This window comes from Armigeres subalbatus, chromosome 1 (genome assembly GCF_024139115.2).
Source record: "Armigeres subalbatus isolate Guangzhou_Male chromosome 1, GZ_Asu_2, whole genome shotgun sequence".
NCBI classification, from domain to species: domain Eukaryota; kingdom Metazoa; phylum Arthropoda; class Insecta; order Diptera; family Culicidae; genus Armigeres; species Armigeres subalbatus.
In genome coordinates this window covers 194,240,540-194,268,320 of record NC_085139.1, presented here as the reverse complement: position 1 = coordinate 194,268,320, position 27,781 = coordinate 194,240,540, and the positions used below count along the sequence as shown (strand labels likewise).

Below are 27,781 nucleotides of genomic sequence, written 5' to 3'. Positions count from 1 at the left end.
ATTCAATCCAATCCAAATCCAATTCAACAACCTTCACATAACAACCTTCCGAGCACCAAGTTGCCGCCTCACTGTTAGTTATTCAGCACTTCCACAGTTATTCCATGTAACCGTTTTTGCATTCGTGTATCATGAGGCTAACACGATGATGCTTGTATGGCCAGGGAAGTCGAGACAATATTCAAACCGCAAATTGCCTAGACCGGTACCGGGAATCGAACTCAGCCACCCTCAGCATGGACTTGCTTTATAGCCGCGCATCTTACAGCTAGGCTAAGAAGGGTCCCTCATTGTATCCTATAAAAAACTGTACCTCATTGAACCAAAAAAACTGTATCGGGTAAGCTATCAGCGAAAATTTGTCCAAGCTAAACGCGGAGCGAAATGCCGTGGAGTGGATTAGTTTTCCGAATATCGCCAGATATCATTTCTTCAAAACAATACACTTATTATTTATGAGTGAATGAATATTATATTCGCATAATAATATCTTTATCCTAACATGTACCAAGTATCTAGTTCGTTAGCTAACAACCACGGTAAATAGTGAATCCTTTCATCCGTGTCTTCAAATTCATAAACTACTACGTCACCTCCGTTGTTCAGGGCGTGGAATATGCCCATATTGTTGGACACGATCGTATGGTTGCATAAAGACATCAACGCGAAATCGTACGCCGGATCGTTCGCTTTCGTTGGTTGAACATAAATCTCCTCCTCCGGTGCGTGTATCCGTTTGCATAGTTTGCTTTGATGATCTTCACAGATAACCACAAAGATCAGCCGAGCGAAATGCAGCTTCCGCTGGAAAGTGATCGCTCGGTAGAAGTAATCAAACGGTAAGGAATCATCTACACGGATATAGATGCCAACAAATTCCACTCCGGACTCGTTATCAGGCCTTATCTTTGCTCCAAGGTCGCGTAGTTTGCTTAATCGTATACTAGCCGCATTAGTTGCTCTAAAGGAAAACATTGCGTTCTCACTTTTCCAATCCGTAACGGCTAGATCTCGATACCGTCTGGTTCCGGTGTCCATAATGTGTATTTGATCACGGCTCTGGGGACGGATGACGTCAGTAGAACTATTGATGATTACGGCATTGCCAATGTCGAAGCAATCGAAAGGAAGCTCGCTGATGATGTCCATGGGAACCCTGTTGAAAAGGTAAGAAATATAATAAAGTCAGTATTTTGTGGATATCGCTACTTAAAGGCTGCCTTACACCTCGGGAAAATTTTCCGCCGGATTTTGGTCCCCGTGCATTTTAAATGGGGCCGGGATTTTGATTTCCCGTACCCAAATCCCGAAAACATCGCATATGCAAAAATACATGGGGAAAAATCCGCGGACCAAATTCCCGAGGTGTGAGGCTACCTTAAATGCTATCTTTAAGGCCACCTTACACTTCGGGAAAATTTTCCGCCGAATTTTGGTCCCCGTGCATTTTAAATGGGGCCGGGATTTTGATTTTCCGTGCCCAAATCCCGAAAACATCGCATATGCAAAACTACATGGGGAAAAATCCGCTGACCAAATTCCCGAGATGTAAGGTGGCCTTAAAGGTAGTCTCATACCTCAGGAATCTGGTCCGCGGATTTTTTCCCCATGTATTTTTACATATGCGATGTTTTCGGGATTTGGGCACGGAAAATCAAAATCCCGGTCCCATTTAAAATGCACGGGGACCAAAATCCGGCGGAAAATTTTCCCGAGGTGTAAGGTAGCCTTAAAGGTAGCCTCACACCGCGGGAATTTGATCCGCGTATTTTTTCGTATATTTCCGGGATTTGGGCACGGAAAATAAAAATCCCGGCCCCATTTAAAACGCACGGGGATCAAAATCCGGCGGAAAATTTTCCCGACGTGTAAGGTAGCCTTTAAGTCGAAGTCTATCCAGCTTTCGTAATATTTCCTACACTGGCTCTGGCTGTAAGTCGAAGCTCACCTAGCATCACAACTGTATTCTTCTCCACGAAATTAGGCAAAATCATGAGGATGGGGCCCCAAAAGTTCAGTCCGCAAACCATTCGGAGCGATATTGGATATCATAGTCGTTGAAGCATATTGTAAATACAGTTGAAAACGTTCTCTCAGAAATTCCTCCGCAAGTTATTTCAGGGATTCTTGCAAAAAATCCTTCCTATGGCACATCCTTCAGGAATTTCCCCGGAAGTTTCTTCAGGAATTCTTTCGAAAACTCCTTCAGGAATTCCTCCAGAAGTTTCTTCAGAAATTGCTCCAGAAGTTCTTTCAGAATTACTTTCGGAAGTTCCTTCAGGAATACTTCTGTCAGTTCCTTCATGAATACCACCGGAAGTTCCTCCAGAAATTTCTCCTGAAGTTCCTTCAGCAATTCCTCCAAAAGTTCTTTAGGAACTTTAGGAGGAATTCCTAAAAGAACTTCCGGAGGAATTCTACAAGGAACTTCTGGAGGAATTCCTGATGGAACTTCCGGAAGAATTCATGAAGGAACTTCTGGAGGAATTTCTGAAGGAACTTTTGGAGGAATTCCAGAAGAAACTTCTAGAGGAATTCCTGAATGAACTTCGGGAGGAGTTCCTGAATAATCTTCCGGAGGAATTCCTGAAGCAACTTCCGGAGGAATTCCTAAAGCAACTTCCGGAGGAAGTCCTGAAGGAACTTCGGGAGGAGTTACTTATAGAATTTCGGGAGGAGTTCATAATGGAACTTCTAGAAGAAACTTCCGGAGGAATTCCTGTAGCAATTCCTGAAGGAACTTGGGAGGAATTTCGGGAGGAGTTCAAAATGGAACTTGCGGAGGAATTCTTGCAGATACTTCCGGAGGAATTCCCGAAGAAACTTCCGGAGGAATTCCTAAAGAAACTTCCGGAGGAATTCCTGGAGAAACTTCCGGGCGAATTCATGAGAAAAACTTCCTGAGGAATTCCTGAAGAAACTTCCGGAGAAATTCCTGAAGGAACTCCGGACCAATTTCCAAAGGAACTTCCGGAGGAATTCCTGAAGAAACTTCGGGAGAAATTCCTGAAGGAACTCCGGACCAATTTCCAAAGGAACTTTCGGAGGAATTCCTGAAGGAACTTTCGAAAGAGTTCCTGAAGGAACTTTCGGAGGAATTTTCAGAGGAATTCCTGAATGAACTTCCGGAGGAATTCCTGCAGCAACTTCCGGAGGAATTCTTGAAGCAACTTCCGGAGGAATTCATAAAGCAACTTCCGGAGGAATTCCTGAAGAACTACCTGAGGAATTCCTGAAGGAACACCCATCAGAATTCTAGAAGAAACTTCAGGAGGAATTCCCGAAGGAACTTCCGTAGGAATTCTAGAAGGAACTTCTGGAGGAATTCCTGAAGGAACTTCCGGAGGAATTTCAGAAAGAACTTCTGGAGGAATTCTTGAAGGAGCTTCCGGAGGAACTCCTGAAGAAACTTCCGGAGGAATTGCTAAAGCAACTTCCGGAGGAATTCCTGAAGGAACTTCGGGAGGAGTTCTAAATGGAATTTCGGGAGGAGTTCATAATGGAACTTCCGGAGGAATTCTAGAAGGAACTTCCGGAGAAATTCCTGAAGGAACATCGGGAGGAATTCCTAATGGATTTTCCTGAGGAATTCTAGATGGAACTTCCGGAAGAATACCTGAAGGAATTTCTGGAGGAATTCCTGAAGGAACTTCTAGAGGAATTCCTGAAGGAATTTCTAGAGGAATCCCTGAATGAACTTCCAAAGGAGTTCCTGAATGAACTTCCGGAAGAATTCCTGAAGCAACTTCCGGAGGAATTCCAAAAGCAACTTTCGGAGGTAGTCCTGAAGGAACTTCGGGAGGAGTTTCTTAAGGAATTTTGGGAGGAGTTCATAATGAAACTTCCGGAGGAATTCTAGAAGGAACTTCCGGAGGAATTCCTGAAGGAAGTTTTGGAGGAATTCCTGAAGGAACTTCAGGAGGAATTCCTGAAGGATTTTCCGAAGAAATTCTTGAAGAAACTTCCGGAGGAATTCCTTAAGAAACTTCCGGAGGAATTCCCGTAGAAACTTTCGGAAGAATTAGTTAAAAAACTTCCGGAGCAATTCCTAAAGAAACTTCCGGAGGAATTCCTGAGAAAAACTTCCTGAGGAATTCCTGAAGGAGCTTCCTGAGGATTTCCTGAAGGAACTCCGGGTGAATTCTCAAAGGAACTTCCGGAGGAGTTCCTGAAGGAACTTCCGGAAGAGTTCCTGAAGGAACTTTCGGAGGAATTCCTGATTGATCTTACGGAGAAATTCCTGAACGAACTTCCGGAGGAATTCCTGAAGTAACTTCCTGAGAAATTCCTAAAGCAACTTTCGGAGGAATTCCTGAAGTAACTTCCTGAGGAATTCCTAAAGCAACTTTCGGAGGAATTCCTGAAGGAACTTCGAGAGGAGTTCCTCATAGAATTTCGAGAGGAGTTCATAATGGAACTTCCAGAGGAATTCTAGAAGGATCTTCCGGAGGAATTCCTAAAGGAACCTTTGGCGGAATTCCTGAAGGAACTTCCGGAGGAATTCTATAAGGAACTTTTGGAGGAATTCCTGAAGGAACTTTTGGAAGATTTCCTGAAGGATTTTCCGAAGGAATTCTTAAAGAATCTTCCAGAGGAATTCCTTAAGAAACTTCCGGAGGAATTCCCGTAGAATCTTTCGGAGCAATTAGTGAAAAAAACTTCCGGAGTAATTCCTAAAGAAACTTCTGGAGGAGTTCCCGAAGAAACTTCCGGAGGAATTCCTGAGAAAAACTTTCTGAAGGATTCCTGGAGGAGCCTCCCGAGGAATTCGTAAAAGAACTCCGGACGAATTCCCAAAGAAACTTCTGGAGGAATTCCTGATGGAACTTCCGGAGAAATTCCTGAAGGAGCTTTCGGAAGAGTTCCTGAAGGAACTTTCGGAGGAATTACTGAAAGATCTTTCGAAAGAGTTCCTGAAGGAGCTTCCGGAGGAATTTCCAGAGGAATTCTTGATTGAACTGCCGGAGAAATTCCTGAATGAACTTCCGGAGGAATTTCCAGAGGAATTCTTGATTGAACTGCCGGAGAAATTCCTGAATGAACTTCCGGAGGAATTCTTCCCGGTAGAATTCTAGAAGGAACTTCAGAGGAATTCCTGAAGGAACTTCCGGAGGAATTCTAGAAGGAACTTCTGGAGGAATGTCTGAAGCAACTTCTGGAGATATTTCTGAAGGAACTTCCAAATGAGTTCCTGAATGAACTTCCGGAAGAATTCCTGAAGCAACTTCCGGAGGAATTCCAAAAGCAACTTTCGGAGGAAGTCCTGAAGGAACTTCGGGAGGAGTTTCTTAAGGAATTTTGGGAAGAGTTCATAATGAAACTTCCGGAGGAATTCTAGAAGGAACTTCCGGAGGAACTCATGAAGGAAGTTTTGGAGGAATTCCTGAAGGAACTTCAGGAGGAATTCCTGAAGGATTTTCCGAAGAAATTCTTGAAGAAACTTCCGGAGGAATTCCTTAAGAAACTTCCGGAGGAATTCCCGTAGAAACTTTCGGAAGAATTAGTGAAAAAAACTTCCGGAGCAATTCCTAAAGAAACTTCCGGAGGAATTCCTGAGAAAAACTTCCTGAAGGAGCTTCCGGAGGATTTCCTGAAGGAACTCCGGGTGAATTCTCAAAGGAACTTCCGGAGGAGTTCCTGAAGGAACTTCCGGAAGAGTTCCTGAAGGAACTTTCGGAGGAATTACTGAAGGAACTTTCGAAAGAGTTCCCGAAGGAACTTCCGGAGGAATTCCTGATTGAACTTACGGAGAAATTCCTGAATGAACTTCCGGAGGAATTCCTGAAGCAACTTCCTGAGGAATTCCTAAAGCAACTTTCGGAGGAATTCCTGAAGGAACTTCGAGAGGAGTTCCTTATAGAACTTCGAGAGGGGTTCATAATGGAACTTCCGGAGGAATTCTAGATGGATCTTCCGAAGGAATTCCTGAAGGAACCTTTGGCGGAATTCCTGAAGGAACCTTTGGCGGAATTCCTGAAGGAACTTCCGGAGGAATTCTACAAGGAACTTTTGGAGGAATTCCTGAAGGAACTTTTGGAAGGTTTCCTGAAGGATTTTCCGGAGGAATTCTTAAAGAATCTTTCAGAGGAATTCCTTAAGAAACTTCCGGAGGAATTCCCGTAGAATCTTTCGGAGCAATTAGTGAAAAAAACTTCCGGAGTAATTCCTAACGAAACTTCTGGAGGAGTTCCTGAAGAAACTTCCGGAGGAATTCCTGAGAAAAACTTTCTGAAGAATTCCTGGAGGAGCTTCCGGAGGAATTCGTAAAGGAACTCCGGACGAATTCCCAAAGGAACTTCTGGAGGAATTCCTGATGGTACTTTTGGAGAAATTCCTGAAGGAGCTTTCGGAAGAGTTGCTGAAGGAACTTTCGGAGGAATTACTTTCGAAAGAGTTCCTGAAGGAACTTCCGGAGGAATTTCCAGAGGAATTCTTGATTGAACTGCCGGAGGATTTCCTTAATGAACTTCCGGAGGAATTCTTCTCGGTAGAATTCTAGAAGGAACTTCAGGAGGAATTCCTGAAGGAACTTCCGGAGGAATTCTAGAAGGAACTCCTGGAGGAATTTCTGAAGCAACTTCTGGAGGTATTTCTGAAGGAACTTCTGGAGGAATTCATGAAGGAACTTCCGCAGGAACTCTTGAAGAAACTTCCGGAGGAATTCCTGATGGTATTTCCGGAAGATTTCATGAAGGAACTTCTGGATGATTTTTTTTGATTCTCTTTATAGAAGTTATAGGAGAATTCATGGAGGAAATTGCGGAAGAGTTCCTGAAGGAACTTCTGGAGGTGTTCCTGAAGGAACTCTCGGCAGAATTCTCGAAGGAACTTCAGGAGGAATTCTAGAAGGAACTTCCGGAGGAATTTCTGAAAGAACTTCGCTAGGAAATCCTGAATGAACTTCTGGAGGAATTCCTAATGGAACTTCCGGAGGAATTTCTGAAGGGACTTCTAGAGGAATTCCTGTAGAAAATTCCGGAGGGATTCCTGCAGAAACTTCTGACAATTTGCGTTTGATAGATAGTCAGTTTGGTACGGCGCGAGCTCCATTGATTGATCTTTGGTTACGCGTATATACTCAAAGGTCTTAACTCCAGGAGTTTTTGGGGTGAACAAGAATGTATTCAGTAAATGCATACTATTCTCTGCATCACTATAGTTCTTCTTCTTCAATGGCTCTACATTTCAACTGGTACTTGGCCTGCTTTTCAACTTAGTATTCTATTAGCAATTCCTTAGTTATTAATTAAAAGCTTTTCTATGCCCACCAATGCATGAGTGAGTATCTTGTGCGGCAAATACAATGGGTACACTTTGCCCAGGGAGTCAATAATGTTTCCAACCCGCAAACATCCTAGACCGGACCAAGAATCGAACTCGCCATCTCCGGATTGGCAATCCTACGCCTTTGCTGGCAAGGCTACTGAAGACCTAGAGTAGGTTGGCTGAAAACTTGAAGAAGACCTTACCACAACATTCAAGTTTGTCAAATATACTACGCTAAAAAATACGCCAAATCTTGCAAGAAACAATATAGTCAACTACAACTGCTCACTAACGCCGTACTGAGCATTGCTTTGTAGTCCTACACATCCTGAACAACTTTTCCAAACACAACTTGAATGTAGGTACAAAGAATTTCAAGCTGGAACAATATTTCAATGCATAACGTCACACATTAGCACACGCCTTCCTACAAAGCTTTCTTGAAATAATTAAAAAGTTATAATAGTTTCAATTTGGGGTCAATATGACCACAGACAATGTAACTTTTTTTGTGCACAGAAAGAAGGTTAGTGTAATGTATGGCCTAAGATTTTTGTTAGAGTTTGATTTGATACATTAGGTCAGGATTGAGAAATATCTGAATTTATGTGCCTGGATATAGAAGTGGTGCCATTCCCACCATTGACAAAACTTTTATTCGATTGAAACAATCGATTTGACAGCAAACGCGCTGTCCTAATTTTGACATGGCGTCTCTTTGTATTTAATCCAGCCGCATTAGTCGGTATAAAGAACGATTTAAAAAACTACACAAACAGGCCGTAGTCTCCAAATATTTGCAAAGTTCATCCAGACATTTAGAAGACTCATGATACATCGATATGGGAATCATATCAGGATGACTAGACAAATATTTGCGCCGGTGAGAAAATGTGTACTGATAGATTTAGGACTACTTACACTTCAAATATTTGATCCAATCGTTGTTTGGTCGACTGCGGAAGGTATGGCACGATAATAAATCCTCCTTCACTGGAAAACGCCAGATTCTGCCGAAGAGCTATAAGCGTATAGTACTGCCACAGATTTTCTTCTAAGGTGTCTGCCCCGAATGCACTGAAGATGTACTCGTCCTTCAGCGGACAGCCTTCATCTTGGCTCTGAACAACCAGGTCCGTCACGTTCCCTTCAATATCCAGTAAGCGAAGGAATATGTCCACCGAACTTTTACTCCATCGTTGATCCGGGTTGATGTTCTCCAAGTTATCGGAACCGACGTTTTCTATGCTTTGCGAGTGACGAGTGAATTCCGGCCTATTAGTGGTATTAACGATAAGCCATACGAAAACAGCTAGCGACGTTAGTAATATCAAAGGTTTGATATTGTTACGAATTAACTGCAATAGACGCCCCAGGCAGCCAAACACCGAGCGAATCATTTTTAGTTACACGATTTAAAGAGGCGCGTAATTTATTTGACTAGAAAATTTCACTTGATTGTTTAGTAATAGGATATGTCGTATGCTGGGTATTCGAAGATCTACGTGATGTACGTAGAACTCAAAACATTGTGTGATATGATTAATATTTTCTGTATTCTAATTAACGATTGCTCTAATACTGACTGCATATTTTCACTCCCCGCTGGATTGAGCCCGAAAGGTGACAGCTTTATAGATAAGATAAGGCTCTCGGTTTTTTGCCTGGGACACCTGTGAATCACAGGCGTTCGCGCATATTATCGTAGCGGGTTATTGTTTATCAATGCGCTTGGACCCTTCGGTCTCAGCTCAACGGTACGATGCGCGTCTGCAAAGCAAACCATGCTGAAGGTGACTGGGATCGAGCTTCAGATCGATTGAAAAACATCTATTTCTCAGGATTTTTAAAATCTTTGGTAGTCACATGATATACAAGATAATTTGGAACGATTTGGTTGCAACTACTCATTATATATCTGAATTTGGTCGTACATAGGCCCACAGCAACTCGTTTATGGCAAGTGTGTTGCTTGGGTCGCAGCGCATAACTATGGAGTGTTTGAGTAGCTGTGAGACATCAACGAAGCGGTTACAGTATTCGGTGGTATCGAAAACAGAACATAAAGACGACGATTGGACCCTGAATGAACGATTGAAGTGCTCTGATGAATACAATAAGTTTGACATTATTTGCAAGACATAGACAAGTCTATATCAGTGGCGTAGCTATACGGGGTGGATTTAGTGGTCACATTTTTTGGAGAAAAATGTCATTCAAACTATCACATGTTTCGGCTGCGCTGCTAAATAGCACGAATGAGTCTTTCTTCTTATTGGCATTACATCCCCACACTGGGACATATAGCCGCCTCGCAGCTTAGTGTTCATTAAGCACTTCCACAGTTATTAACTGCGAGGTTTCTAAGCCAAGTTACCATTTTTGCATTTTTGTATATCATGAGGCTAACACGATGATACTTTATGCCCAGGGATGTCGAGACAATTTCCAATCCGAAAATTGTCTAGACCGGCACCGGGAATCGAACCCAGCCACCCTCAGCATGGTCTTGCTTTGTAGCCGCGCGTCTTACCGCACGGCCAAGGAGGGCCCCAAAGCACGAATGAGTGAGGCCTTCTAATCACAATCAATCATAATTGGTTTTAACAAACACCAGAACAATTAAAAAATGTCCTGATTTTGAATGAATCCACTGAATTAAAAATGAATTTAGCTTTCACCGAGACATGGCTACGTGAAGACAAAATATCTACCTAGATTTTTGGTACCAATTACAATGTTTTTCGGCTGGATCGCAACTGTAAAAATAGTAACAAAAAAACTGGTGGTGGTGTGCTACTAGCCGTTCGAGCGATATATAAAGCTCGTCAATTGTCCATCCCGAAAAGGATGTCACCATGAACATGAATGTTAACTCTGCTATTATTACGGTCTCAAACATATTACTCTACTCGATTGATCAGTTTGTACCAAAACGTATATCATCTCTTCCTATGAATCCACCTTGGAGCAATAATTATTTAAAACGCTTGAAAACCCGGAAAAGGTCTGCCTTGAGGAAATACTCAAAATTCAAAACGGACTATTACAAGGTCATGTATCACTCCACAAATCGGCGTTATAAATATGGGAACGACAGGCTCTACTCTTCGTATCAACGAAAAATTCAAAGAAACCTACGACTTAACCCAAAAGGATTTTGGGGCTTCGTGGATTCACAACGGAAAGAATCCGGTCTCCCAACTGTCATGACTAATGGGCATATCGAACAGACGTCTACTGAAGGAATTTGTGATCTTTTTTGGAGCAATTCTCTGGAGTTTTTTCAAACCATCTTCTCAACGAATCAGAAGTTCAGCAAGCTGCTGCCAATGTCCCGTTATATCCTCCAGTTGGGCAACATCCCGTTGTCACCGCCGAGTACGTCATCCCCAAACGATCAACAACTACCAACCTACTTGTTTATTCGTCAACCATCACTAAGGCTTTTCAGAAAGGACAACAGGTTGATTCGATTTATACGGACTTTACAGCAGCCTTTGATAAAATCAATCATAAAATCGCCGTAGCCAAATTCGAGCGTCTCGGAATCTCCGGGCCTCTCCTGAACTGGCTTCAGACATATCTGAGCAATCGAGAAATGGCAATCAAAATTGGAGATTGCATTTCCTCCAATTTTCCGATGACTTCAGAAGTGCCCCAAGGTAGCCATCTTGGGCCACTTGTTTTTATCATTTAGTTGAATGACATCAATTTGTTGCTCAAGTCTTTCAAGCTCTCATTTGCCGATGATTTCAAGCTGTACTGGATTATAAAAAATCTCGATGATGCGTCGTTCCTACAATCACAACTGAATTTGTTTTCAAACTGGTGTGATTTAAATCAGATGGTACTCAATGCTGACAAATGCTCTTTGATGTCGTTCTCCCGCAAACGTTCTGTGATTAGCTACAACTACAAAATTGGTTCCACTAGTCTCCGGCGAGAATCTTTTTTTTTTTAGTGGGGTGCCTTAAACTGTGTAAGACGAGTTTTTATTTATTTATTTTTTATTATTTTGGAGCAGGGAAAAGCCCCTGGGAGTGGAATTCATACTGAAGTACTTCTCCCAAAGGCATAAAACCTTCTCTTCTTTTCGTTTTTTTGTACAATTTTGGTTAATGTGACCAGCAAGCGTCCTGCGAAACGCGGGACGCCTATCTGCATTACGTCACTGGCTTGAAGATGGATCCTCCAAAAGTGCATTTCGCATAGATTTTGATCCAAAAAAATTGGAAAAATATTTGTAAGGCTGTATGAATTGTAATAAAATCGTAAAACGAAGTTGAAAAATGCATCGTCCCGCGAAACGCGGGACGTCTGGTCACATTAATTTTGGTGCACTTCCAGTGAGAAATATTCTCTTTTAAGGAAGTACAATAGTTCATTTACAATTCACATAATAATTACTAAGAACATATAAACTATAATACTAACAAATTTAGAAAATCAGAATTGTTCACTATACATATAAACATAATCAATGAAACATTAACATTAACAACTGATGATGAGATGGCGATATTTTGGCAATAGGCAAATAGGCTAATGAAACTGAGCTATTACAGATAGAGCTGAATAGATCACATGAGCCATGACGGGAGAGGCTGCTAAAACCATGTTGTGCTGGGAGGGAAACTGGCGTTTATTGCTGACCGAGCGACTACAGATGTAGCTGGAGAGACCACAGGAGCCATGATAGGATAGGCTGTCAAAACGTGTTGTGCTGGGAGAGAAACTGGCATTTCTTGCTGACCGGGCGACTACAGATGTAGCTGGAGAGTCCACAAGAGCCATGATGAGATAGGCGGCCAAAGGCGTAATGTGCTGGAACCATTCAATATTTTGAAAACGGAAGCAGTATCTTTGGCTTCGGCCAGACGTATACCAATTTCTTTTACCTGTGAGGGAAACTGGCGTTTCTTGCTGACCGAGTGACTACAGATGTAGCTGGAGAGTCCACAAGAGCCATGATGAAATAGGCTGCCAACGGCGTAATGTGCTGGAACCATTCAATATTTTGAAAACGGGAGCAGTATCACTGGCCAGGGAGGGAAACTGGCGTTTCTTGCTGACCGAGCAACTAGATCTGGAGAGACCACAGTAGACATGACAGAAGAGGCTACCAAAAGCATGTTGTGCTAACTGGCGTTTCTTGCTGACCGTGCGTCTGGGACAGAAACAGGTGTCTTCCGCTGACACAAGCTGGGAGAGCCGAAGTTTGTTTTACAGCGAGTTGAGCTCGAATTTGATGTAGGTCGAGGTAAGTATGAGCTGCTAGATGACGTAGCGTTGAGTTTGCGATTGTATTAATTGAAGTAACAAGGGAGCATTCATGTATAACGTCTGCTTTATTCGGTGTCTTTGAGTGTTCTGTGTTACAATAATTAAGTGTTGGTTCTCACTATCTGACATCTCAATATTTGCCTACTATGATTCTGCCACTACAGCTCGGCCATCCTGATCAAACACATCGCCCCCGATGTGCACTATGTCTGATCGACTTCCGTTCTCCATAATTTCATTTTGGTTGGATCAAATATACCCGTGAATGGCAGACGAGATAGTTGGTATCCATCTATGTCACTGATAACATAACGATTATTCGCGAGAACCTTCTTAACCACATAAGGTCCTTTGAAATGCGGTTTCAGTTTAGACGACCCACCGGAATTCGAATGATGTGGTATATATACAAGATCACCTTCTTGATAAACTGATGTGGTTTTACATTTAGAGTCATATTGCTTTTTATTGTAAATTTGAACGGCTTTGTTAACCGCTATAGCTTTTTCGCGAATTTTCGTCAAATCTCTTTGCATTTCTGTGTTTGCATTTAAAACATTTTCAATATCTACATTAGCTGAGTAACGTTGATCAATTCCGAATAAAACTTGTGAAGGAGTATTAGCTATCGATCTACAAAAAGAATTATTGATAAAATTTTCTGCATCTTGCAAAATAGGAGTAAAACCTTTGCTAGGATTCGAGTCTACTAATTTGGCTAAAACTGGAGTTAGTACCCTGTTGAACCTTTCCACCTGACCATTGGCTTGAGGGCAAGCAGTAGCTGTAAGAATATGTTTAATATTGAAGTCATTTAAAAATTCTTTAAAACTATTTGATGTATAACAGCTTCCGCGATCTGAGACAAGTTGAATAGGTAATGAATAATTAGAAAAATACAACCTTAGATGCTTTAGTACTTCGCTTGTATTTGTAGTTTTACAAGGATATAATTTTAAATATTTCGAGAAAGCATCAACAACAACAAACACATATTTATATTTACAATTGGATAAAGTTAACGGTCCGTAATGGTCAATATGCACAGTATGAAATGGTACACTCCCCTTATCTATTATATTTAAAACACCACCTTTACTGAAATTTTTCTTTGAAAATACAATGCACTTCAAACAGTTTTTTATATATTTTGATATTGTTTCTTTCATTTTGGGAAACCAATAAGACTTGATTATATTTTCATATACCTTTTCAGTGCCAAAGTGCCCAAAATCGTCATGATACATTTTTAAAACTTGATCAATCATATTTTTGGGAACGTAAAACAACAAGCGGCTTCGTTTGGTTTTCTTGTACACAATTCCATTTCTTAATTCAAAATCTTTGTGTTCTCTTGTTTCTAACAGTTGACGAATTGCTTCTATATTAGAATCCTGAACTTGACTTGCAATTATAGCCCGTTCAAAAGAATTACTTTCATTCTCAATAAAACATAATTCTAGATTTCTAGATAAAACATCAGCGTGTTTCATGAGAATTGAATTTCTGTGTATTATGTCGTAATCATATTCTGATAGAAAAATCTCCCATCGTGCTATTTTAACATTAATATCTTTCTTTTTTAAAGTTTCTTTTAAAGCAATACAATCAGTAACAATAGTAAACTTGATTCCCTGCAAATAAATATGAAATCTCTTAATAGAGTTGACCACTGCTAGTGTTTCCAATTCAAATGAATGTAATTTTGCTTCATGACTATTTGTTCTTTGACTATAATACATAATTGGATGCAACTTTCCATCTTTTTGCTCTTGCATCAGAACACCACCGAATCCATGAGAACTGGCGTCAGTGTGAAGTTCTGTTCTGGCATAAGGAGAATATACTTTCAAAACGGGGTCAGCTATTAATTTGTCTCTTAGAGTTTCAAATGCTGTGAATTCTGATTCTTTGAAATGAAATTCTTTTTTATCTCTTTTCAATAAATCATATAAAGGTTTTGCAATAATTGAGAAATTCGCGATAAATTTTCTGAAGTAACTAGAAACCAATGAATTTATTCACATCATGGATGTTTTTGGGAACTGGAAATTTTTTAATACATTCAATGTGTCTATCACTTGGTCGAATACCTGATTCATCAATTTTATATCCAAGATATTCAATTCTAGTTTTAAGAAATGAACATTTGCTCAATTGTAGTTGCAAATGATTTTTATTCAAAATTTGAAAAACTTCTTTCAAAATTTCCAAATGTTCTTCAACTGTTTCAGTTGCGATTAATATATCGTCCATATAAATTTTAATTTTGCCTTTCTTTAAAAGATGCCGAAATACTGTATTTATAAATCTCATAAATGCAGAAGGGGCGTTACATAGTTCGAACGGAACGCGTGTGTATTCAAACTGGCCTACATGTGTTACGAAAGCAGTAAATTTTTGTGAATTTTTATCAATATGAAGATGGTGGTAACCGTTCTTTAAATCCAATGTAGTAAAATATTTTTTATTCTTTAAACTGTCCAATTGTTCTTCAATTATCGGCAAAGGGTATCTATCTTTAACGGTAATCTTGTTCAATTCCCTGTAATCCACACACATTCTCCATGATTTATCCTTTTTCTTTACTAAAACTATTCGACTAGCGTAAGGTGAATTACTCTCTTTAATAACACCGTCTTTCAATAATTTATCAATTTGAGATTCAACTTCTATTTTTTGGCTATGTGACAAACGTCGCGGTGAAAAATTGAATGGTCGTTTACCTGTTAGTTCAATATTCATTGTGTAGCATAAATCTGGATTAGATGGAGTTAAACGACTGTTGTTATATTTATCAAGGAATAGAGATTTGATGCTTCGTATATCCGTTAATGAAGTTCCGTTATCACCAACATCTAATAGATCCACGTCAGTTTTCAAGAATGTGTCTGTACTTACCTCTATATTGTTAATTTCAAACAGTGGATAATCTGCACAAGACACCGACTTCGAAGAATCTTCTCTAATTAATTGGCTTTTGACTACAAATTGCAATGTTCGACCGTCATACCCAACTATCAAGTTATTGCGCTTAACGAAATCCGATCCCAAAATTCACATTGGGCGCATTGTGGAATCAGGCACAATCTTGAACTGCAAATTATATCAATTACAATTTCTAAATCAAAAATACCTAAAATATTCAGTTTTGAATTATTTAAACCTACATATGAATTTGAAAATGTTTTATGATATTGAATTTTATCTGAAACAAAACTACTTTTGATTAAACATATAGGACTACCTGTATCAAATAAAGCATCTGATTTAATTAAATGATTATTAATTCTTATTAAAATGTTGAAATATACTTTTTCTATACTAACCCTACCGTGATTGTGTTGTGTTACTCGTGTAGAACATTGTTCTTCATTGATAATTCCTCCGTCGAAGCATGACCACGCTGCAACGTTTCGAGTATTCGATTGCTGACAACCAACATCCCGAGAATGAGAATTTTGTTGACTACTTCGAAGCCTGTCCTGCGTCGCACGACCTAAACTTCCGCATGGATAACAACTTCTGTTACTTGAATCTTGTAGCGATGAACGCATCTGCATCTGGTTTTCATAACGTAAGATTGCATCCAGTAAGGATTCCACATCAGCAAATTTCATAGTACTCAGAGCCATCCTCAAATTAAAGTCCAATAAGCCATTAATTATATACTTGATTATAACTGTTATGCTCAGGTCAACAATTCTTGCTTTGGAAACGATTTCATAAACGAAATTTTCATAACTTTCATTCGGCTTCTTCGTCCGCTTCATCAACTCAATATGAACATCCACCTCATCTATTCTAGTAGGAAACGCTCGTATTATACGTTGCTTGAAATCAGCCCATGCAGTAATATTTTCTTCAATACTTTCAAACCATATTCTTGGAACCGGTCCTAATCGCATTACTGCATAATGCAGTGCAGCACGTTCATCCCAACCGTACATACTTCCTAAACTTTCAATCTTCCGTAACCATTTTTCTGTTGCTGTCATTTTTGGATTGAACTCGGGAATTAAAATTCGTACATCCTCAGGGTGCAGAAACATTTGGATGACGCCTGATTGAAACATTTCTGGTCTTGAAAAAAAACTTCTGTTGCGCCAGATAAAAAAAAAATCTTTACGACTTTACAGGTTCAGAGTTTCAGGTTCATCCCACTTCTGAAATTGAAGTAACAAGGGAGCATTCATGTATAACGTCTGCTTTATTCGGTGTCTTTGAGTGTTCTGTGTTACAATAATTAAGTCTTGGTTCTCACTATCTGACATCTCAATATTTGCCTACTATGATTCTGCCACTACATAATGTTTTTACAGCTTGTTTGAATGTTTTAACATTACGCTCATGTTTCAATGTTATCGGCAGATCATTGAAGCATTTTTTGCTGTAATAGGATACACTTCTCTTAGCCATCTCTGTATTGGTGCGTAACGTGACTAGAACAGCAGCATTTCGAAGCGAATATCTATGGGACGCATACTCCAAAACCTGATTATGATGTGCTTCCATGTTATGCATGTTATTGTGAATCTGCAGCAAACACTGGAGCTCTCTTAATGCAGAAACTGGTAGTATCGATGATGGACAATTTTTGTACAGATCAACCGTTGGATACAACCTTGGTAGATTAAACACTGCTTTCAACCAACGGTTTTGGATTACTTGTAGAGGTTTCAATCTACACTTTGCTGCAGCTCCCCAAATCGCTACAAGGTATTGCAATTTTGATTGTACAAACGCGTGGTACTTTGTTATCAACGTTTTGCGGGGAATAAATTTGGAGACCTTGTAACAGGTACGCGAAGCGTCTATTTTATTTTTCGTTATTATTATCTTGTTGTTAAATGTCTAGTATTTCTCTTATTGTCAGAGTTCAATTAAATTCAATTCAATTCAATTCAATTCAATAAAATTCCAATATTTACCGAGTTCTATAAATCGAGTCATTACTGTTATTTTCATACCAGCTAAGAAAGCTTAAAAAACCGAATTACACCTGAAATATAGGGAAACGGATGGACACGCTTTACCGCATTCGATTCGCGAGGTCAAGAAGCAAATCAATTAACGACTCCGAAGGTTGAAATTATTTCGAAACTGATAACTCAGTTCGGGTCTTAGGGTCTGTTCACAAATTACGTAACGCAAAAATCCGAGTTTTTGACCCCCTCCCTCCCTCTCGTAACAAAAAATAACATTTTTGGAACCCCCACCCTCCCCCATATAACGCGTAACTGAGAAAATTTTAATGCCATTTTTTTCTTTCTGTGAAGCTTTGAGTTTTGGTATTTATTGAACACTGTTATAAGGAACGGCTCATGATTAAAACCAAGGATATCAAGAATGCAGCTAGTAAAAAAGAAAATAGAATTTGCGACCATGGCCATTCACATTTTAGTTTAGTGGGACTGATCTATCGAGAAATACAATTATTCGCTTGGTGTTTTTACGCATAACTGTCCCGCTATGTGCTTGAATTGACTAAAACGGTAATGACTAAAACGATAACGAAAGACAAATTATTTTTAAATTGAACATTAAACTGGTTGAAGGGGTTGAGCTAAAATGCAATTGCTTAGAATGAAAACTTTTTGGGTTGCCTTTATTAACTTTGGCTTGGTTTGGGAGATCTAATAATGAAATACAATACCACAGGTAAAAAAATAACCTTATATGTTATGGCAAAAAACCATTCGAAAATACTTATACTCTTCATTATGCCACCTAATGAATGATCCCATATTAAAATGCGATAACCACAAATTTAGCAAATTTCGAACAAATCTCAACTCTAAATCTCGCTTAACTTTTCAAAAGGACCTAAGTAACATTTTTTTCATGAATTAATTTGAATAGCGCAATCAACAGAACAACATGAATGCTTTTGATTGCAGTATTAAAATTAATTCATGAAAAAATGTTACTTAGGTCCTTTTGAAAAGTTAAGCGAGAAATAAAAAGTAAAAAACTACAAATACTAGCGTGGAACAATTATGGAAAGGTTGACAGTTCATCGTCTTGATCAAGACATATTAGCAAATTACTTCAATCAGTGATAACAAAAGCCTTTAAAATTAATTTTTATTCGCGTTATGCGTAACATTTGGTAGTACTCACCCCCTCCCCCACCTTTTAGTGTAACAAAGTATAACGCAAGTTGAACCTCCCCCTCCCCCAAAAGCGTTACGTAATTTGTGAACAGACCCTTATAGATATGGAAAAGATAGGGAAATGAGAGGACATGATCCAACAGAAACTTGCCAAAGCGAGATGCCTTTATTTCAAAGGATTATAATTAACGGCTACATCCCAATTGTTCGGCGATTTCGCGTTTCCGGATTATCTAATTTCTTAGCTTTCCTATCTGAGGACAAATGTTAACTCGTTCATTTGCCTGGAGACTCGAAAAAGTGTTGGAAGTGTGGCTCTGCCTGTGATCGCGATACGTGAAGTAAAGATATTTGTTCAACTTAGAAATCTTTCTGGTGCTAATTCATTGTGCTTCTTTCAGTTAGCTAAAACAAGTTTAAAACCAATCCCGTATAGATAAAGTGTGTAAAAGTTAAGAAGATAGAAAGGTAAAGAATAATTCTGTGCGTGCAAGTGCGTGTCTTTAATCTCCATTGTCGTGCGTGCAGCCGTGCGACGGCTTTCTATTCCCAGCTTGAAGCCAAGGATCGAACCGCCATCATCCAAGCCACAGCTCTCCATCGGGTCCTCTAGTGAACAAATCTGCTGGCCAACTGTTTCTGAGGCCAGAACCCACGCCAACGTCATTCACGTGGGTTAATCGCGGTAACTGAGCCCCCCTTTTTTGGTGCGTTTATCCGCTGCACTAGGTGACTACTAATAGTCCTAGTAGCCAGCCAAGCAAAATCGCCGAAGAAGAAGCTCTCCCCTACACCATCCGGAGGCAGTCGATTGACCGAGAAGCCAGTCCAGTGAGGAGCAGCCCTGTCGTCGTAAAATATGAGCTACTTAGTCGCCTATTTTTAAAGGGGCGCTGGTACAACAAGGTGGTTATGAGGGCGCATATTTAAAAACTACGAATTTCAGTGAAACTTGGAACTGAAAGTTCGGTTCGTGGAATTGCAAATCTTCCAACCTCATTGGGAGCACACGGATCCTCGTCGATGTGCAGAAAGACAGCAGATTCGGCATCGTAGCGTTGCAGGAGGAGTGTTAGAAGGGATCAATAATGGTGTGAACGTTTACAGGTAATCATACCATCTACTAGAGTTGGTTCGGCAAAGAGTGCATACAGATTCGGAAGAAGAAGGGCGCAGTGTGGACAGTCGCGCTGTAGCAAAGAACCCGGAAGAACGTAGAACGCAATAGACGGAACCGGAGACAGCAGACCCACCCCTTCCATGAGAAGCAAAGCTCGCGGCACGAAGCCTTTGCGGGATGCGTTGGGCTTCTGATATAACTTGCGTGTTTCTTGAGAACGGCACAGCTGTTCCATCTCCTCGCAATCCGCCTCTTCCAGGCGGCGTTTCTTCTCCTGAAAAAAGACGGGTCTGCTGTCTCCGCCTCCGTCTATAACGTTCCACGTTCTGCCGGGTACCAGGCTTGTAAAATGTCATCTGCATGTCATTTGACTAATTTGCTCATAACTTTCTTTAGAAGCAAAATTTCTTCCAAAATTTTGAATGTACTCATAACGCTTGAGTAGGGTTATATTTTTGTCCAAGGGTACATTGCTCTAAGTATAACATCACCCGAGCAACACACATGTTGTAAATCAGTTGATGATACTCATATATGACCAAATTTGGTCATATATGAGTTATTGCAACCAAATCAACGTGAATTGTGCTGCTAGGGCAAAGGCTGGAGAGTGAAAACTCTCCAAAATGTCACGTGTCATTTGACATAGAGTAGAGTGGGGCAATAGTACGCACTTAGTTTTCAATCGATCATGTGGCCCTTATGAAGCAAGTTTCTGCATATCAAATCAGTGTCGATGATTCATATACTCTTCCTTTATGTTACCCAGTGGATAAAATATTGAAATTATTGAGATTCGTCTTAGTAGAACACTTATTGCAAGACAAGTGAAAAACGCACTCTTACCCCACCGGTGGGGTAAAAGTGCGCATCGGGTGGGGTAAGAGTACGCATTTATCCAATCATGTGCTTTAAGTATATATTAACACAAATAAGAGTTAATAACATTTAATTGATGTTTAATGAGCATATATTAGGGAATGTTTAAAAATTACTTAACTTTTAAAGGGGGAGGGAGTCCTAAAAATGTGCACTTTCATACGAAAAACAATTGTTTTTTTATATATACAAAAAACTACAGAGGTAAAAATATATATCAGGTTTCGCGTGGCGTATACAAAGGCATTTTCCTTAAAGAAAGTCCGCCAATCACGTAACGTAAAAATTGGGTGTTTCATCACCCCTCCCCCCCTATCTTACACTATTTGTATGAATCCTCTAAAAATTATATAGATCGTCACACATCTCACAACCCCTCCCAGCTAAGCGTTGCGTAATTTATGAATGTTTCTTTTGATTAAATGAAATTATCATTTAGATGAAATTGTGTTTTCGTACTATGTTTAGGTGTACAACAATTCCTAATACAATTTCATTATTTCGCTTCAGTGCTTACTGCTTACTGCACCGAATTACTGCAACTTATCCTAAAAACTTGTGATAATTTCAAATTCTGTCCCTTTTTTCCTAGTTATGGATCTTTACGCTTTGGAAGAAATCTTATTTCGGCCGGAGAAACGGGTTTATGATGATGAAGAATTATATGCGTACTCTTGCCCCACCAGTTCCTGCGTACTTTTACCCCACAGTCCCAAAAATTATTCAAGTAATGGTTTTGACTTCATGGAAAACCAACCGGATTGGTGTTCTGTACCATAAAGTACTCTATACAATAGGTTATCGAAATGGTATAATGTTCACCTGATTGAACGTATATATGGTAATGAAATACTAGTTGCAGAAATCCAATTATTTTTAGCAAAATGACCAAAAAGTTATCTAACTCCATATCTCCCTTGTTGTTTATTCAAATCGTTTACAATTACACATGATAATAGTTGGCCAGAATACCTGTCAAACTGATGCAGTGCTGCTAGTTTATCTTTTTTTAATACTTCAAAAAATCGAAAACGTACTCTTACCCCACGCGCACTCTTGCCCCACTCTACTCTAATGTCATTTGAATGACATTTTGCCTCCCACGCCCCAGATTACATATTTACAGCAAAGTATCGTTAGACAAAGTTGTAGGCCCATTTAACCGCTATAAGTTCGTCATACAACATGAATTGATAGCTATACCTTCTGAAACAAGTTCTGGGAAAATTATACAAACGAATGCAAATGACATTTTACAACACTACCGGGTACCTTGCTGCAGCGCGACTAGCTAAATCCTAGTTGTTCTATAAATAAATAAATAAATAAATAAATAAATAAACAAGCCACTTTACCCCACCAATTCATGGTTACTCCTTCTCTCTGTGCAAAATGTACAATGCTGCAGGAAGTTTTTAATGCTACCCAATGCTATTTTAATTTCAACAGCACTTCTCAGAGCTGTTTGTACCTATTGATCCCGTTACATGTGCCTCCGTTTTACGTTGGACCCATTTGCAAAAGTAAAATTCCGGCATGCGGTGGTGATCCTGCAAGCAGAGTGTGCCGCATTTGACAGGTCTCCTGCTCGTTTGGAACACAATTTTATATGGGAATGACAGATGATTCATTCATTTCATTTCATTTATTTAGTCTACATATAAACAGATAACACTGAATCATCAATTTGACGCCACAATACACGGTTCGAGGCCGCATCTCTCCATCCTCGAATACGCCCCACGCTGGCCAAGTCGTTCTACACCTGGTCTGCCCACCATCTCGCTCGCTGCGCTCCACGTCGTCTCGTACCTGCCGGATCGGAAGCGAACACCATCTTTGCAGGGTTGCTGTCCGGCATTCTTGCAACATGCCCTGCCCTTCGTACCCGTCCGGCTTTAGCTACCTTCTGGATACTGGGGTCGCCGTACAGCTGGGCGAGCATGGTTCATTCTTCGCCGCCACACACCGCCACACTTCTTGCACACCGCCAAAGATGGTCGTAAGCACCCGTCTCTCGAATACTCCGAGTGCCTGCAAGTCCTCCTCGAGCATTGTCCACGTTTCATGTCCGTAGAGGACAACCGGTCTTATTATCGTCTTGTACATGACACATTTGGTGCGGTGGCGAATCTTTTTTGACCGCAGTTTCTTCTGGAGCCCGTAGTAGGCCCGACTTCCACAGATGATGCGCCTTCGTATTTCACGACTGACATTGTTATCTGCCGTTAGCCCTTGCTATCCGAGGTAGACGAATTCCTCGACCACCTCGAAGGTATCCCCGTCTATCGTAACACTGCTTCCCAGGCGGGCCCTGTCGCGCTCGGTTCCGCCCACAAGCATGTACTTTGTCTTTGAGGCATTCAACACCAGTCCAACTTTTGTTGCTTCACGTTTCAGGCGGGTGTACAGTTCTGCCACCTTTGCAAATGTTCGGCCGACAATGTCCATGTCATCCGCGAAACAAATAAATTGACTGGATCTGTCTCCGCATGACACCTAGCGCAATGTTGAACAACAGGCACGAAAGTCCATCACCTTGTCTTAGTCCCCGGCGCGATTCGAACGAACTGGAGTGTTCGCCCGAAATCTTCACACAGTTTTGCACACCATCCACCGTTGCTTTGATCAGTCTGGTAAGCTTCCCAGGGAAGCTGTTCTCGTCCATAATTTTCCATAGCTCTACGCGGTCTATACTGTCGTATGCCGCCTTGAAATCAACGAACAGATGGTGCGTTGGGACCTGGTATTCACGGCATTTTTGAAGGTTTTGCCGTACAGTAAAGATCTGGTACGTTGTCGAGCGGCCGTCAACGAAGCCGGCTTGATAACTTCCCACGAACTCGTTCACTAATGGTGACAGACGACGGAAGATGATCTGGGATATCACTTTGTAGGCGGCATTAAGGATGGTGATCGCTCGAAAGTTCTCACACTCCAGCTTGTCACCTTTCTTGTAGATGGGGCATATAACCCCTTCCTTCCACTCCTCCGGCAGCTGTTTGGTTTCTCAGATTCTGACTATCAATCTGTGCAGGCAAGTGGCTAGCTTTTTCGGACCCATCTTGATGAGCTCAGCTCCGATACCATCCTTACCAGCTGCTTTATTGGTCTTTAGCTGTTGGATGGCATCCTTAACTTCCTTAAAGGTGGGAGCTGGTTGGCTTCCATCGTCCGCTGAACTGACGTAGTTATCTGCTCCGCTGCCTTGACTTTCATTGCCTGTACTCTCAGCGCCATTCAAATGTTCCTCGTAGTGCTATTTATCACCACACGTTCGTCCGTCAAGATGCTCCCATCCTTATCCCGGCACATTTCGATTCGCGGCACGAAGCCTTTGCGGGATGCGTTGAGCTTCTGGTAGAACTTGCGTGTTTCTTGAGAACGGCATAGCTGTTCCATCTCCTCGCACTCCGCTTCTTCCAGGCGGCGTTTCTTCTCCTGAAAAAGGCGGGTCTGTTGTCTCCGCTTCCGTCTATAACGTTCCACGTTCTGCCGGGTAGCTTGCTGCAGCGCGACCGCCCGCGCTGCGTCCTTCTCCTCCAGAATCTGTCTGCACTCTTCGTCGAACCAATCGTTCCGTCGACTTCGTCCCATATACCCGACGCTGTTCTCCGATGCGTCGTTAATGGCTACTTTAACTGTATTCCAGCAGTCCTCAAGAGGGGCCCCATCGAGCTCACCCTCTTCCGGCAATGCTGCCTCGAGATGCTGCGCGTATGCAGTTTAACCATCACCAGCTAGTGATCAGAGTCGATGTTAGCGCCACGATATGTCCTGACGTCGATAATGTCGGAGAAGTGCCGTCCATCAATCAGAACGTGGTCGATTTGTGATTCTGTCTGCAGTGGTGATCTCCAGGTGTACCGATACGGAAGGCTGTGTTGGAAGTAGGTGCTGCGAATGGCCATATTCTTGGAGGCAGCGAAATCAATTAGTCGTAGGCCGTTTTCGTTCGTCAGCCGGTGTGCGCTGAACTTCCCAATAGTCTGTTTAAACTCCTCCTCTTGGCCAACCTGAGCGTTCAAATCTCCTATGATGTTCTTGACGTCGTGGCTTGGGCAGCTATCGTACTCACGTTTCAGCTGAAGTTGAAGAACCGGCCTTTGATCCTCAACCTGCACATTCTCTCGTTGATCGGCCACCACCCGATCACGCGCCTTTGCATGTCGCCCATCACTATGAAAGCTGTTCCCAGCTCGTGTGTGTTGCCGCAGCTCTGGTAGATGGTATCCCGAGCAACACACATGTTGTAAATCAGTTGATGATACTCATATATGACCAAATTTGGTCATATATGAGTTATTACAACCAAATCAACGTGGATTGTGCTGCTGGGGATGATTACCTCTAAACGTTCGCACCATTGATCCCTTCCAACAAACCTCCTGCAGCGCTACGATGCCGAATCCACGGTACTTGGTCCACGGGAATGACAGATGAATTTTGTTCCAATTCTGACAGTATCGCCACTCTTAATTACATACACTCTGCCTGCAAGTACACCGTTCTGGGAAAAACCTTCAGAAGGTCTCGTTTCCACGTTGCTATACCTTGAGCATTAACAAAAAGGATAGTAGAATCTTTGAATTCTACATTTCCTCTCAATAATTCTCCTCATATTGAATTGAGCAATCAGTTCGATTACTCATAATAAAATAAAGCAAAAGGGGTCTACCTCTAGCCTAAGAGATTTGATTCATGCGATGAAGCAAATAATTCTGCCAATTGTGGTATCTGCGCTGTCGAGTTTTTAGCTGTTTTGTGTAACCTTCGGGGACCAAGGTTTCATTTCAGATTGCCAGAAAGGGTTACTGCTGTATTTTGCTGGAATCCTTTAACGATTGTCATTATTAATAGACGAATCAAACATGCATTATTCAATTCGTTTCAAAGTTTTTAAACCTGTTTCTGTAGAAACAAACTTTGGGCAATTTTCCTCCATCGTTGCCTATTTTCCTTTTCAATGCAATGAGCAGCAACAAAATTTTGAAAGCTGATCTTCAAATTCTTACTTGCAACAAATCAAAAATTTTCGTAATAGAGGTTGCTGACGTTTAATCATCTTTCTGTTTCAAGCGCATGGGAAGGATAGGATTTGTTTTCATCGGGAAACGTTCCCTGGTGAAAACAAATCCTATTATTTCTATGCACTTGAAAGAGAAAGGTTATTAAACGTCAGCAACCCTTATTGGTGACTTCATTGCCAAACACCGTTCATGTAAAAATGTTCTAAGCAATTCCAACGTTCAATTGAATTTGAAGATTGTTCTGCGAGATATTCATTTATTTATTTAGCTTCTATATATCTAAACAGATATTATTTGTGCAGCTCAAAACCGAATTTTTGAACTCGCGAAAATCAATGTTTCTCCTATTAGTCGCAAGGTTTATTACCGCGCATCTGGTGCGCTGTATAGCGCATCTGGTTGCAAACAATATGTACTACATGCGCAATGATGCGCTATAAGTTGAACGCGAATAAAATCAGTTTTTGCGAGATCGAAATGGATCAATCAATTCACATAATAATTTTATCTCATAAAATGCCCGTTATGTGTATACAAAACTGTGTTGATTAACTTAAGCGTGCAAACTAACCACCCGCTCAGAGTCTTCGTGCGGTTCGTGTTGCCCTCCACGGCCGGTAAATCGAATGGAACAGTTTAAGTCTTGTCAACACGGTCGTCGGTCGGGCGTGCGGTTCCTTCGCGTTGTTTGTAACTATTTCGTTATAGTTTTGAAGAAAAACAGAAATAACAGTTACATCAGCTGAATATTTACTGTTTTTTCTTCTTCAGTAGTGTTCAATTGAATTTATCGCGCAAGTGACGGTAGTTGCGGTCGTGTGGTGGGCTTTTTTTTCGGTGAATTGGGGCTTATTGAAGCACTTCGTTTTGCTGCGGAGTAAAGAAATGAGAAGAAAGTGTTATTTAAATCCTGAATTAGGATTTCACAAAGTGAAAGTGAAAGAAGATTAGTAGAGCCAATTTTTATTTCAGTGGTGTAGCAGTATGGTGTGTACCGTATGATTGTACGGTGATTGTACCGTATGGTGCATGTTGAAGACCTGTGCGCCGCTGCGCCATGCCGCCGCCGCAGCCGGTGATTTTCTCACGTCGCCGCCGCCGTCGAAAATGAATCGGCGAGCCGCCGCATGAGTATTTTTCACTACGCCGATGGCTATTGAACGAGTATTAAACCAGTAAGTTAACGAGTTTCGTACTGAGCATTTCTACTGGTTCATCCTATTAGAAATACATATTTTCAGTCAATTTCATATTCTTCTTCTTCATTGGTATTGTCTTATGACAAGTAATTTAATTTGGAAACTCGAAAAGATTCTTTTTTTTAAAGAACTCCATTTCAAAATACTTCAAATTTTAGTAATCCGTCGAGAATATAGAAGCCCATCGAGAAATCCGCCCGAAGTTATTTCAAGAATCTATTTAAAAAAAAAATTATTCGAATCAGGAAATTCATTTCGAATTTCTCCTAGAAATACTTCAATTCTTTCAGATTTTTTTCGGTAAGCTTTCCATGATGTCCATTGGAAAATTAATCAGAAATTTCGTCGAAAATTCAGTATGTTAATGATAAGAAAATTATTTTGAGCTTTTTAGTGGAATGTTTTCACCTGTCATAAGACGAGTTTGAACAATCCCATTGAAATTCCACCACTTAATTGTATCCTGACAGATACGTATTTCGACCTCAACAGTAAGGCCGTCTTCAGTGTCTTGTACTTGACTCGACTTGAAGAAAATGATCGCAGCTTACACTATTTATACTATGCGTAGGTATAATAATTTATCTAGGTACTTATCTTACTACGGTGCTTATTTCTACTCGCTTGATGCGCTTAATGCTTAGGTATAAACTTGAAGAGCCAGGAGCTACCATTTCCTTGATCTTTATTCAACAACCGCGTTTGTACCTGTCGGTAGATTTCCAAGCTCTCAGCAACATCAAGTTTCCACGGAGAAGAGACATTTCTTAAAATTTTAATGTTTGATGTCGTAATTGAATGATTTTCCTGATATACATGTTCAGCTACCTTAGACCTAAACTCATAATTTAATCCAATTATCAGTTTCCCTCTTAGCCTTACTTA

At 40.8% G+C, this 27,781-nt stretch overlaps 1 protein-coding gene across 1 annotated transcript; it reads right to left on the bottom strand.

The window, feature by feature from the left end:
• Positions 1–462: 462 nt before the first annotated feature.
• Positions 463–8,882, bottom strand: LOC134209505 (uncharacterized). Its single transcript, XM_062685486.1, has 2 exons — positions 8,188–8,882; positions 463–1,156 (listed from the first exon to the last, which is right to left on the bottom strand). The coding sequence occupies exons 1-2, from the start codon at positions 8,664–8,666 to the stop codon at positions 493–495; spliced, it is 1,143 nt and encodes a 380-aa protein (XP_062541470.1). The 5' UTR covers positions 8,667–8,882; the 3' UTR covers positions 463–492.
• Between the last annotated feature and the right edge of the window lie 18,899 nt (positions 8,883–27,781).